General features: G+C 36.6%; 1 protein-coding gene and 1 pseudogene across 3 annotated transcripts; one reads left to right on the top strand and one right to left on the bottom strand.

The window, feature by feature from the left end:
- The first annotated feature begins 8,790 nt into the window (after window positions 1-8,790).
- LOC145578086 (uncharacterized) lies at window positions 8,791-9,315 on the top strand. Its single transcript, XM_081635482.1, has one exon. The coding sequence runs from the start codon at window positions 8,791-8,793 to the stop codon at window positions 9,313-9,315; it is 525 nt and encodes a 174-aa protein (XP_081491608.1).
- Window positions 9,316-10,370: 1,055 nt separating this feature from the next.
- On the bottom strand, window positions 10,371-13,688 carry LOC145604483 (dehydrodolichyl diphosphate synthase CPT3 pseudogene; annotated as a pseudogene). 2 transcript variants are annotated; one of them, XR_014104937.1, is made up of 3 exons: window positions 13,557-13,688; window positions 12,884-12,970; window positions 10,371-11,524 (listed from the first exon to the last, which is right to left on the bottom strand). The product of XR_014104937.1 is annotated as a dehydrodolichyl diphosphate synthase CPT3 pseudogene, transcript variant X1 (transcript). The 2 variants fall into 2 exon arrangements; XR_014104938.1 differs by having other exon boundaries at window positions 12,884-12,973; window positions 13,557-13,678.
- Between the last annotated feature and the right edge of the window lie 957 nt (window positions 13,689-14,645).

Genomic DNA, 14,645 nt, shown 5'->3' with positions numbered 1-14,645 from the left:
CCTAGAACTTTACCGTGTTTCGTCCCTCTATTGACTTATGACACAACTAATCAAATTCTTACAAGTTTAAAACATGATACCGTATTTCCTACTTTTATTGACTTACGCCGCAACTAGTCAAATTCCTAGAAGTTTAAAACACAGTATCGTGTTTCGTCCCTCTATTGACTTATGTGTGTTGAAGTCAAATCCATAACAATTGTAAACACGGTACCGTGCTTCGTCCGTCTATTGACTTATGCAACAACTACTCAAATTTCTAAAAGTTTAAAACCCGGTACCGTGTTTCTTTCCTCTATTAGCTGATGCCACAAATGGTCAAATTCCTAGAAGTTTAAAACACGGTACCGTGTTTCGTCCCTCGATAGACTTATGCCACAACTAGTCAAATTCCTAGAAGTTTAAAACACGGTACCGTGTTTCTTTCCTCTAATGACTTATGCGTGTTGTAGTCAAATCCATAGCAGTTTAGAACACGGTACCGTGTTTCGCCTCTCTATAGACTTATGCCACAACTAGTCAAATTCCTAGAAGTTTAAAACACGATACGGTGTTTCGTCCCTCTATTGACTTATGTGTGTTGAAGTCAAATCCATAGCAGTTGTAAACACGGTACCGTGTTTCATCCCTCTATTGACTTGGGGCTTCAAGACTTTTCGCCATCGGGCCCCAAAACCTCCGAAATTCCTCAAAAAGCGTTGATAATAGCCTTCAATATTGGATTTTTGACCTTTTTTCGCCCGAAAATAAAAACTGCTGAGATTTTTAGCATGGTCCCAAATATCCTCAGGGATTCCAATTAGGTGGGTGGAACCATCCAATTTGCCTTAAAACGATCAATATACATGTTCACAACTTTGCACCGATTTCGTGAACTCAAGCCTACAACGGACATTTATGACAACATATAATGGTCATATATGGTTCCAAATGGCATTATATGAACCTGAGATATATCCCCAAGGGCCACCATCCAATTTGCCTTAAAACGCTAAATTTACCTGTTCACAACTTGCATCGATTTCGTGAACTCAAGCCTACCACAGACATTTATGACAATATATAATGATCATATATGGTTCCAAACGGGATTATATGACCCTGAGATGTATCCCCAAGGGCCTTAAGACTTTTCGTCACTGGACCCTGTAAGCTCCGAAATTCCTCAAAAAGCGTGGATAATAGCCTTCAATTTTGAAATTTTTTTTACCTTTTTTTCGCCCGGAAATAAAAATTTCTGAGATGTTTACCATGGTCCCTAATATTCTCCGGGAGTCCAATTAAGTGGGTGGAACCATCCAATATGCTATAAAATGGTCAATTTACCTGTTCACAACTTGCACCGATTTCGTGAACTCAAGCCTGCCACGGACATTTATGACAAAATATTATGATCATATATGGTTCCAAACGACATTATATTATCCTGAGATGTAACCCATAGGGCCTCAAGAATTTTCGCCACCGGGTCCCGTAATCTCCGAAATTCCTCAAAAAGCATGGATAATAGCCTTCAATTTTGGAATTTTTTGACCTTTTTTCGCCCGGAAATAAAAATGGCCGAGATGTTTAGCATGGTCCCAAATACCATCCGGGAGTACACTTAGATGGGTGGTACCATCCAATTTGCCTTAAAACGGTCAATTTACCCGTTCACAACTTGCACCGATTTCGTGACTAAAACCTATCACGGAAAATTAGTCAATTCCTAGAAGTTTAAAACACGGTACCGTGTTTCCTACCTCTATAGACTTATGACACAACTAGTCAAATTCATAGAAGTTTAAAACACGATACCGTGTTTCGTCCCTCTATAGACTTATGCCACAACCAGTCAATTTCCTAGAAATTTAAAACACGGTACCGTGTTTCCTACCTTTATTGACTTACTCTGCAACTAGTCAAATTCCTAGAAGTTTAAAACACAGTACCGTGTTTTGTCCCTCTATTGACTTATGACACAATTAGTGAAAACCCTAGAAGTTATAAACACGGTACGGTGTTTCGTCCCTCTATTGACTTATGCGTGTTGAAGTTAAATCCATAGCAGTTATAAACACGGTTCTGTGTTTCGTCGCTCTATTAACTTATGCCACAATTAATCAAATTCCTAGAAGTTTAAAACCCGACACCGTGTTTCTTTCCTCTATTGACTGATGCCACAAATGGTCAAATTCCAAGAAGTTAAAAACATGGGACCCTGTTTTGTCCTTCTATTGACATACACCACAACTAGTTAAATTCCTAGAAGTTTAAAACACGGTACCATGTTTAATCCCTCTATTGATTTATACGTGTTGCATTCAAATCCATAGGAGTTTAAAACACGGTATCGCGTTTCGCCTCTCTATAGATTTATGCCACAACTAGTCAAATTCCTAGAAGTTTAAAACTCGGTACGGTGTTTTGTCCCTCTATTGACTTATGTGTTTTGAAATTAAATCCATAGTATTTGTAAACACGGTACCGTGTTTCATCCTCTATTGACTTAGGGCCTCAAAACTTTTCTCCATCGGGCCCCATAACCTCCAAAATTCCTCAAAAAGCGTAGATAATAGCCTTCAAGTTTGGAATTTTTTGACCTTTTTTCGCCCAGAAATAAAAATTGATGAGATGTTTAGCATGGTCCCAAATAATCTCCAGGGGTCCAATTAAGTGAGTGGAACCATCCAACTTACCTTAAAACGGTCAATTTACCTGTTCACAACTTGCATCGATTTCGTGAAATCAAACCTAACACGGACATTTATGACAACATATAATGGTTATATATGGTTACAAACGACATTATATGATCCTAAGATATATCCCCTATGGCCTCAAGTCTTTTCGCCACCAGGTCTCGTAACCTCCGAAATTCATCAAAAAACGTGGATAATAAGCCTTCAATTTTGGAATTTTTTGACCTTTTTTTGCCCGAAAAAAAAATTGCAAAGAAGTTTACCATGGTCCCTAATACCCTCCGGGAGTACAATTAGGTGGGTGGTACCATCCAATTTTCCTTAAAACGATCAATTTACCCGTTCACAAATTGCACCGATTTCAGAAACTCAAATCTTCCACGGACAATTACGACAACATTATCGGTCATATATGGTTCCAAATGGAATTATATGACCCTGAGATGTATCGTTTAGGGGCTCAAGACTTTTTGCCACCGGGCATGTAACCTCCAGAATTCCTCCAAACGTGTGGATAATAGCCTTTAATATTGGAATTTTTAGAAGTTTTTTCGCTCGAAAAAAAAATTGTCGAGATATTTACTTTGATCCCTAATACCCCCTGTGAGTCCAATTAGGTGGGTGAAACTATCTAACATGCCTTAAAAATGGTCAATTTACCCGTTCATAATTTGCACCGATTTCGTGAACTTAAGCCTACCACATACATTTATGACAACATATATTGTAATATATGGTTCCAAACAGCATTATAAACCCTGAGATGTATCCCCTAGGGCCTCGAGTGTTTTCGCCACCAGGCCCCATAACATTCAAAATTCCTCCTTCAATTTTGGAATTTTTTAACCTTTTTTCATTCGAAAATAAAAATGCCCGAGAAGTTTACCATGGTCCTTAATATCCTCCGGGAGTACATTTAGGTGGATGGAACCATCAAATTTGCCTTAAAACAGTCAATTTACCCGTTCAAAACTTTTACCGATTTTGTGAATTCAAGCCAACCACGGACATTTATGACAACATCAAATGGTCATATGCGGTTCCAAACGGCATTATATGACTTTGAGATGCATCCCGCAGGGCTTCAAGACTTTTCTCCACCGGGCCCCCTGATCTCCGAATTTCTTCAAAAAGTGTGGATAATAACCTTCAATTTTGGAATTTTTTGAACATTTTTCGTTCGGAAATAAAAATTGCCGAGATGTTTAGCATGGTCCCAAATACCCTCCTGGAGTTCAATTAGGTGGGTGTAACCATCCAATTTGTCTTAAAATGGTCAATTTACCAGTTCATAACTTGCACCGATTTCGTGAACTCAAACCTACCACGGACATTTATGACAACATATAATTGTCATATATGGTTAAAAACGGCATTATATGATCCTGAGATATATCCCCTAGAGCTTCAAGTCTTTTCGACACCAGACCCATAACCTCTGAAATTTATCAAAAAACGTGGATAATAGCCTTCAATTTTGGAATTTTTTGACATTTTTTTAGCCCAGAAATAAAAATTTCTGAGAAGTTTACCATGGTCCCTAATACCCTTTGGGAGTACAATTAAGTGGGTGGAACCATCCAGTTTGCCTTAAAACAGTCAATTTACCCGTTCACAACTTGCACCAATTTCGTGAACTCAAACCTACCACGGACATTTATGACAACATATAATGGTCATATATGGTTCCAAACAACATTATATGACCCTGAGATTTATCCTTTAGGGCCTCAAAACTTTTCGCCACCGGACCGCATAACCTCCGAAATTCCTCAAAAAACGTGGATAATAGCCTTCACTTTAGGAATTTTTGACCTTTTTTCGCCCGGAAATAGAATTACCAAGATGTTTACCACGGTCCCTAATACCCTCTGGGGGTCCAATTTGGTTGGTGGATCCATCCAATTTGCTTTAAAACGGTCAATCTACCCGTTCTTAACTTGTAAAAATTTCGTGAACTCAAGCCTACCACGGACATTTATGAAAACATATGATAGTCATGTATGGTTTCAAACGGCATTATATGAGCCTGAGATGTATCCCCTAGAGACTCAAGATTATTCGCCACCAGGCCTCGTAACCTCCGAAATTCCTTAAAAGTCGTGTATAATAGCCTTCAATTTTGCAATATTTTTATCTTTTTTGCCCGAAAATAAAAATTGCAGAGATAAATTGCACGGTCCAAAATACCCTCCAGAAGTCCAACTAGGTGGGTTGAATCATCCAACTTGCCTTAAAACAGTCAATTTACCAGTTCACAACTTACACCGATTTCGTGAACTCAAACCTACCCCGACATTTATGACAACATATAATGGTCATATATGGTTAAAAATGGCATTATATGATCTTGAGATGTATCCCCTAGGGCCTCAAGTCTTTTCGACACCACGCCCCATAACTTCTGAAATTCATCAAAAAAACGTGGATAATAGCCTTCAATTTTTGAATTTTTTGACATTTTTTAGCCCGAAAATAAAAATTTCCGAGAAGTTTATCATGTCCCCTGATACCCTCCGGGAGTCCAATTAAGTGGGTGGAACCATCCAGTTTGCCTTAAAACAGTCAATTTACCCGTTCACAACTTGCACCGATTTCGTGAACTCAAACCTACCACGGACATTTATGACAACATATAATGGTCATATATGGTTCCAAACAGCATTATATGACCCTGAGATTTATCCCCTAGGGCCTCAAAACTTTTCGCCACCGGGCCGCATAACCTCTGAAATTCATCAAAAACGTGAATAATAGCCTTCACTTTTGGAATTTTTGACTTATTTTCGTCCGGAAATAAAAATTTCAGAGATGTTTACCACGGTCCCTAATACCCTCTTGGAGTCCAATTGGGTTGGTGGATCCATCCAATTTGCTTTAAAACGGTCAATTTACCCGTTCTTAACTTGTAAAAATTTTGTGAACTCAAGCCTACCACGGACATTTATGAAAACATATGATGGTCATGTATGGTTCCAAACGGCATTATATGAGCCTGAGATGTATCCCCTAGAGCCTCAAGACTTTTCGCCACCGGGCCTCGTAACAACCGAAATTCCTCAAAAATCGTGGATAAAAGCCTTCTATTTTGCAATATTTTTACCTTTTTTGCCCAGAAATAAAAATTGCCGAGATAAATTGCGCGGTCCAAAATACCCTCCGGAAGTCCAACTAGGTGGGTTTAATCATCCAACTTGCCTTAAAACAGTCAATTTACCAGCTCACAACTTGCACCGATTTTGTGAACTCAAACCTACCACGGACATTTATGAAAACATATGATGGTCATGTATGGTTCCAAATGGCTTTATATGAGCCTGAGATGTATCCCCTAGAGCCTCAAGACTTTTCGCCACCGGGCCCCGTAACCTCTGAAATTCCTCAAAAATCGTGGATAATAGCCTTTAATTTTGCAATATTTTTACCTTTTTTGCCCGGAATAAAATTTGCCGAGATAAATTTCATGGTACAAAATACCCTCCGGAAGTCCAACTAGGTGGGTTGAATCATCCAACTTGCCTTAAAACAGTCAATTTACCAGTTCACAACTTGCACCGATTTCGTGAACTCAAACCTACTACGGACATTTACGACAACATTTAATGGTCATATATGGTTCCAAATGGCATTATGACCCTGAGATGTATCCCCTAGAGCCTCAAGACTTTTCGCCACTGGACCTCGTGGCCTCCGAAATTCCTCAAAAGCGTGAATAATAGCCTTTAATTTTTGATTTTTTTTTTCACCTTTTTTCGCCCGAAATAAAAATTGCCGAGATGTTTATCATGGTCCCAAATATCCTTCCTGAGTCCAATTAGGTGGGTGGAACCATCTAATTTGCCTTAAAATGGTTAATTTAACAGTTCACAACTTGCATCGAATTCGTGAACTTAAACCTACCACGGACATTTATGACAACATATAATGGTCATATATGATTAAAAACGGCATCATATGATCCTGAGATGTATCCCATAGTGTTAGAATCCAACTCCTTTTGATGTGTTAGATTCTCTTTAAATGCTTTCTTAGAGTTTAGTTTATATTTTTTTTAGCTTGAGGTTCCATTATTGTGTTAATGTCAGTTCAGTGTTCACTATGGATTCTCCTTGTAATAAAATTAAAGCTCTTTAGAGGGTGAATGATTAATGAAATCCTAAGCCTTCTACCAAGTGTTTGTTTGCTTTTATGCTTGTTTGTTATTAGACCTTTACAGATATTGTGTCTTACTTGCAAAATAGCTCCCCTCCAAACCAGCTTGATACATTAAGAACTCGTGGTTTGGACCCGCTTGTGCCCGTCTTGAAGTATCGGCCGTCACAAGCCTCGACCACCCGTACTCCGTCGCCCAAATAGACGTGAGTGCTCATTTGATTTAATTGCCCGCAGATGTTGCTTTGTGCACACAAGCCCCACTTTCGCTCAAGGCTCGTGTTCTTGCCCGCCAAAAGTCTAGAGCGCGCCGCACGATTCAGGAGTTCAGGGACCAAACTCCCGAATCGTGACACCTAGGGCCTCAAGTCTTTTCGACACCGGGCCCCATACCTTCCGAAATTCCTCAAAAATCGTGGATAATAGTCTTTAATTTAGAATTTTTTGACCTTTTTTCGCCCGGCATTAAAAAATTCCGAGAAGTTTAGCATGGTCCCTAATACCCTCCGGGAATCCAATTAAGTGGGTGGAATAATCCAATTTACCTTAAAACGGTCAATTTACCCGTTCACAACTTGCACCGATTTCGTGAACTCAAGCCTACGACGGACATTTATGATAAAATATAATGGTCATATATGGTTCCAAACAACATTATATGACCCTGAGATTTATCCCCTAGGGCCTCAAAACTTTTCGCCACCGGCCCCGTAACCTTCGAAATTCCTCAAAAAACGTGGATAATAGCCTTCAATTTTGAAATTTTTTAACCTTTTTTCGCCCGAAAATAAAAATTGTCGAGATGTTTACCACGGTCCTTAATACCCTCCGGGAGTCCAATTAGGTTGGTGGATCCATCCAATTTTCTTTAAAACGGTCAATTTACCCGTTCATAACTTGAACCGATTTCGTGAACTCAAGCCTACCATGGACATTTATGAAAACAAATAATGGTCATGTATGGTTCCAAATGGCATTACATAAGCCTGAGATGTATCCCCCTAGAGCCTCAAGAATTTTCGCTACCGGCCCACGTAACCTCCGAAATTCCTCAAAATTCGTGGATAATAGCCTTTAATTTTGGACTTTTTTGACCTTTTTCGCCCGTAAATAAAAATTGCTGAGATAAATGGCACGGTCCCAAATACCCTTAAGAAGTCCAATTAGGTGGGTGGAACCATCCAATTTGCCTTAAAACGGTCAATTTACCTATTCACAACTTACACCGATTTCGTGAACTCAAACCTACCACGGACAACTAGTTAATTTCCTAGAAGTTTAAAATACGATACCATGTTTCCTACCTCTATAGACTTATTTCACAACTAGTCAAATTTCTAGAAGTTTAAAACATTGTATCGTGTTTCCTACCTCTATTGACTTATGTGACTAGTCAAATTCCTAGAAGTTTAAAATATGATACCGTGTTTCGTCCCTCTATTCATTTATGACACACTTAGTGAAAATCCTAGAAGTTATAAACACGATACTCTTTTTTGTCCCTCTATTGACTTTTGCGTGTTGAAGTCAAATCCATAGCAGTTGTAAGCACGGTATCGTGTTTCGTCCCTCTATTAACTTATGCCACAACTAGTTAAATTCCTAGATCACTACAAGAAAATAACCTTTTCGTAACGATTATTTTAACCTTTAGTATCGATTGTAATTGCAACAAAAAAGCTTTCCCAACGAATGGTCATTCGATACAATATCCCCTGTTGCCTTAGCCTTTAGTAGTGGTTTTCAATATCGCTGGGGTTGACCTCAATAATCGATACGAAAAACTATATCCAATCGTGGTGATTATTGTAGCGATTACAATCGCTATAAATGTTTAACTCATTTTCTTCAAAAAAAAAAAAAAAACTTGTGTATGATCTTTACAAGCTTCGAACATGCAACCTCAAACTCTTAGAAAGCCTCTGGCCTGGTTGGTGAGTTTGAGAAGGCCACTGTTATGGTTAGCTCTGGTGTTGGGAGTGCTTTGTGTTCAGGTCAGGTTTGGTCCCCTCCTAGGATGGGTTTTTTCAAGGTTAATGCTGATGCCGCTGTCTTCGAAAACAACTCGGTGGGTCTTGGTGCGGTTATGAGGAACGATTTGGGGGTAGTCATGGCATCCACTTGCTGTTTGATGGCTGGTTCTTTTGATATTATTGTCGCGGAAGCCTTGGCTGCTAGGCACGCCATTGAAATTGCTCTCGAGGCAGGGCTGCGTTGCTTGATTTTAGAGGTGGACTACCTTAATCTCTACCATAAGCTGAAGAAAGGAACCCGTGAGAACTCTCTGATGGGTGTGGTTGTTAATGATATTTATCATCTTGCTAGCCTTTGTTCTTCTTTTTCTGTCTCCCATGTTGGGAGAAAAGGGAATGCTGTTGCCCATAAATTAGCAAATTTGAGTAGAAGTTATGTTGAGATGAGGGTGTGGATTGATGAGGTCCCCCCTTGTGTGGTTAGTGCTGTTGCTAATGATGTACCTTAACTTCTTTCGTTTTTAACAAAGCTGTTGCTTTGGGTCAAAAAAAAAATAAAAAGGGCAAAAAATGCTACGAAGTGTTAGCTTAATACTAGCTTTTACCTTTGCTATAATTTGCTTTAAATCAATGAAAATAGTATAGTGCACCCGGAAAGAACATTAAGCATATTTTAAAGAACATGGGGGAAAAAAAAAAGAACATGCTAGTATTTGAAAAAGAACATACATGTGTTTGACAAAAGAACATGTTTGTGTTTGACAAGAACGTGACATTACAAAGAACATAAAGTCTGTACAAAAAGAACATGTTATTTTTCATGGTTACTTGGGTGGTTGAACGTGTTTGAAAAAGAACATTATATTTGACAAAAAAGAACATGTTCGTGTTTGACAAAGATATAGGTGATCATTGGACGGACCGGGGCAAGGTTAAAAAATCAGCTCACTTCTCGAGTCGGGCCAAGTTTTGGGCTGAAGTTTTTATGCCCAAAATGGTCTGGCCGTGCGGGCTTTTCGGGTTGAGTTAAAAAAATCAACTAAAATAATGCATAAAAACGCAATCCCAAACTCGCCCAAAAATTTAAATTTACGGGCTGGGTCCGACCCGATTTGGGGGCAAAAAAATTCTGCCCAAAACCCGTCCAAAATCAAGTCGGGTCAGTCTAACTTTGATCACCTCTAGCCAAAGAACATAAAGGCTTTACAAAAAGAACATGATAATATAGTAAAGAACATGTTCTTTTTTCTAGTTACTCGGGTGAATTTTTTTTTTTTTTTAAATGTACATACATTAAAGAACATATTGTATAATATAAAGAACATATATTTCAAACTCAAAGAACATAATAATCAAATTTAAAGAACATATTATGTTCACGTTCTTTATAAATATCTATAATGTTCTTTTTTTCGCCCATGTTCTTTTAAATATACCTAATGTTCTTTCCGGGTGCACCATGCGCATTGTGCACCCGGGTGCACCAACCATACATTATTAAATCAAATAGTTGGCCCAAAATCGGTTAGCTTCTACTGTAAGATTTGGACCAAATTGGACATGATTGAAACTTAGAATTCGTTTGAATTGAAGAGAATGATTTATGGAGTAACTGGCTGTAATTGGTTGTAAAATGTAAACTACTCCGTAAACAACACCACAATATTGAGGTTTATAATTTTCGTCATCAAATTCACATAAATTACCTTGCTAATCATTATAATCATATCAAGATGTCAACTACACCCTTCACTTATCTTCATAGATTCCAGCTCCTGCAATCGTCTTTCTTTCTTTGTTATCATCAGTGATGTCGCGCTTTTTACTTACCCGAACAAGCTTGATTTCTTTGGAAATTCAGGACAGCCCAAACTAAATGCCAAAGACCAATCTCAGGCCAAAGCACAGAGGGGCTATACAGAATGGAGTGTGCACTCTGCCAGATAAGAAAATTGCTCAAGCGGTTTTCTCCGGAAGTCCGGACAACAATATCAGGATTAGGAGCAACCTTCATATACATATGCTTCTCAATATCCATCACACCTATTGAGAATTTCTCTGTCGTGTGCCCATTGCCAGTATAGTCAGTTAACCCATACGCTGCACCACATGAATCTAGTATTCTAAGTTCATCCCATTTCTCTTCACAACATTGTTGAACAGCATTCACAATCTCATTGGAAGAAGTGTAAGCGATACAAATTGAGAGCACGGCTTTGGAATTACCAGCAGTGGCTGCCATAGCCTTCTCAGCAGCTAACCTTACCGAGTCATCTAGTAGCCTCAAGTCCCCGATAAAATGAACTCTAACTCCATATTGGTTAACAATGCTATCTTCTTTTAACAAGCTTTCAATCTTCTCCTGTATAAGCTCCATCAAAAACTTCACTTCCTCAGGACGTCTTTTAAAATTATCGATACTGAAGGCATATACAGTTATATATTTCACTTCAAGCTCATAACAGTACTTAAGCATGGACATTAGAGCAGTAAAGCCTAACTTATGTCCTGCTCCTTCCTCTAATTTCAATCTCCTAGAATATCTTCGGTTTCCATCCATAATGAAAGCAATATGATCAGGGATTGGTCCCATAGAAAGGACACCAAACAAGCATCTCCGTGCAATATTACCCAAGTTACTTGTTAACGAGTCCTGGTTTTCTTTGTGACCCATCATACCAAAATTCTGAGAATGGTAATTTGAAAACAATGATCCGTCTGCAATGTATCACAGTAAAATGAATAACTTAACATGGGAGCAGCTATTAATTTTTTTTAGTTCGCGAAATAATAGATAGGAGTTAGACAAAGTCATAAAGTACATCACACACATTATAACATTTCAAACCAAAAACTTTTTAAAAAAAGCTCTACTATATATCATGACAATTGTGCCAGTCAAGTTTCAAGTTTTGAAAACCAATCCCCTTTATTTTTTCAGATAGTTTTTGAGGAAAGTCCTGCTTACTACTTACTAGGTTCATAAGATTTTCATTGAATATATTCCCTCCACACTATAGTACTATACCCTATCTAGATGAAAAAATCAATCAATTTTTTCCTTTTCACGGGCTCTTACGGATAGTTGAACACATCAAATTGACTTAGCCTCTTCATTGATGGTCAAAACTAAGTTTCACCTTTGTCAGTTTGTTGGCTATTTCTGTTTTTGTTTAGTGAAAAGAGGTATTGATAAAAGTTCAAATGTTCAATTAAATTTATTGTTGAAATAATATCCCAAGAACACATTTTGCAAACATTTATTCACCAACTAAAACAATAAATTTATCTACGACCATTTTTTCTTTAATTCCATCTGATGTTATATCACCAAATTTGACTTCATACTCCCCTCACATTAATCAATTTGAATGGATTAAACACCCAAGAAGCAATAAACCCCCTAACAAGCCCCATTCCACTTAAATTTAACTTTAACTAATTTTGTTGCAATACAATCCCAAGAACATCATTTTTCAAGCAATTATTCACAACTAAAATTATGAAAACAATCCACAACCTTTTTGTTACTTTATCTCTCGCGATATCACATCACCAAATTTGACTCCATACTCCACTCGCATTAATCTTTTTGAAAGGATTTAACAGCCAAGAATCAATAGCCCCCTGATAAAAGAACCAAATTTCCCTCAAAATTCAACAACATCCCACATCGAAACGACCTAGTTCCACCACCACCACCAGCCAACACACAAATTCAAAATTGAAATCTTTTGATGTCAATCATATACAGTTTCATTCTACTACTATCACATAAGAAGTAGTAACAATTAAGGTGATAAATCTCATGGATGTTAAATAAAATGTAAATCAGTAATAATTACACCTAAAAACATGCACATGGATTCCAAATCAACCCGAAACTCGAAAAATCATAATTCATCACAGTCACTTCAAGGTAACAATGCAGCAATATCAAAACAAGAATCTTTTCAAATAACAATCAAAATAATTCTTCCAAACATCATTTAATCCAAAATTAAATTCGATTCATTATTCAACAAATTAAAATCCAATAACATAAAAATCATTTAAATTGAAAGAAGATAAACTAACCTTAGTCCTGCTTCACTGAATCACAGTCAACTCTAATGGTATTGCCCAACACTTGAATTTTCAAAACTTCAGATCTCAAATTGGATACTACTAACATTAACAACAAACTATAATTAGAAAAGCAAACTGAATAATATTAATAATCCCTAAACATTAACTAATAATCCAATCGAATATCGATAAATTAAGCAAGAAATCAATGATTAATAATTCTATATGAAAAAAATTAACAAATCAAATCAAATCAATAACCCAATTCAAACTAGTTAATTAAGGGTGAAACTGAATTGCAAAGAGAAATTTAGAGAATTAAATAGCGCAAATACAAGACCCCAGTTAAGTATGACAATTAGGAAGAAAAAACAAATCTTTGGAATTATCAGTAATGTATTGGAGTTGAATTAAAAAAAAAAAGAAGAAGAAGAAGAAATAGATTGTGGGAAAATTACATGTATATGAGAGAAAAGTGGCTAATTTATCTAATTAATGATTTAAATCCAAATATCCTACAACAATTGAACAATACTTATCAATTAAGTGATTAAAATCTGAAATATATGAACGATCAAACAAAATTAACTTATCAATTGTGCAATTCAATCAAATAACCAAACTTTAACCTTAATTTTCAATCAATTAACAAAACTGTAGTAATTAAACAAAATTTACATACCTTAGTCCTTAAACTGCCAAACAGCAAACTCCGAGAGACCGATAAAGGAAAGGGCAAGTAGCCGTTGAATAAGGAGAGAGAATGCGGATCTACAGCGAAGAACAAGGGAAAATAATCCGTCAAAGATTTTTTTTTTCGCTATAATTGCAATTTAAAGTAGACTGTTGACTATTTAAGCCAAGTGTTGACTTTGTAGTCAATATTTGATTAAAAAAAGTTAGTAAAAAACTAACAAAACCAACAAAAAACAAATAAAAAAAACCTAACAAATCAAAAATTAAATGCATTGAGACATTAGGGTAAGTTTATTTCCTGACCCAAACTCGTAATTCAGACTCTATCACGTTATTTTTTCACTAACTTTAAATTACTCTCAGTGTAACTTAATTTTTTTTAAATATTTCAAAACTCATCTTAAAACTACCTATAGTGTTTGAACCATTTTATTGCAGAAAAACATAGTCTTGTATGTGAGTTTTGAGTCAAAACTCACCCTTAGCCAAATTCCAAAGTACACATGTCTTAAGCTATTTTATTATTGGACTGAGGTTGTTTCAAGCCTTACTAAGTTACTATAGTGGTCAAAAATCAGATTATAGAAGAAGTATAATGGCTTTACAATTATCAAGTGTCAATTTGTTTGTGATAGTAAATTGAACTCCAATTTTGTTCTTCGCTAAATTATGATAATTGATAAACAGATAAAAGTACATATATGTTGATTATGGTATCAAAGGCCAAACTATCGAGGTATAGAATGAGAAGTGTCATAGTGATTTAATATCCTGAACATATTAAGCATAATCATTGGTTGTATGGAGAAGGACAAGTGAATTCTTACCGCCCTAACATAAAGGTAGCGTTATTTATATAATTGACTAACAATGATCAAAACAAAGCGTGTATTTCTTAAACGGAATAAGTATTATTCATATAACTGATTGAAAAGTTTAAATTACATACTCCATTATATGTTTTTTCGTCTAATCAGCCAATACTCATAATTACTCAATATTCTTATTCAATTTGTAAATTGATCTTATTATTACAACAAAATGAACAAAGTACTAAACATATAAATTCATTCAA

This window comes from Chenopodium album, chromosome 2, assembly GCF_948465745.1.
Source record: "Chenopodium album chromosome 2, dcCheAlbu1.1, whole genome shotgun sequence".
Lineage (NCBI taxonomy): Eukaryota > Viridiplantae > Streptophyta > Magnoliopsida > Caryophyllales > Amaranthaceae > Chenopodium > Chenopodium album.
Note: the sequence above shows the minus strand (reverse complement) of the source record. Positions and strands in the feature narration are given on the sequence as shown.

What these genes read in the sequence shown, in the direction of transcription:
- LOC145578086 (XM_081635482.1), top strand. Translation starts at nt 8,791, where the DNA reads ATGGTTAGCTCTGGTGTTGGGAGTGCTTTGTGTTCAGGTCAGGTTTGG.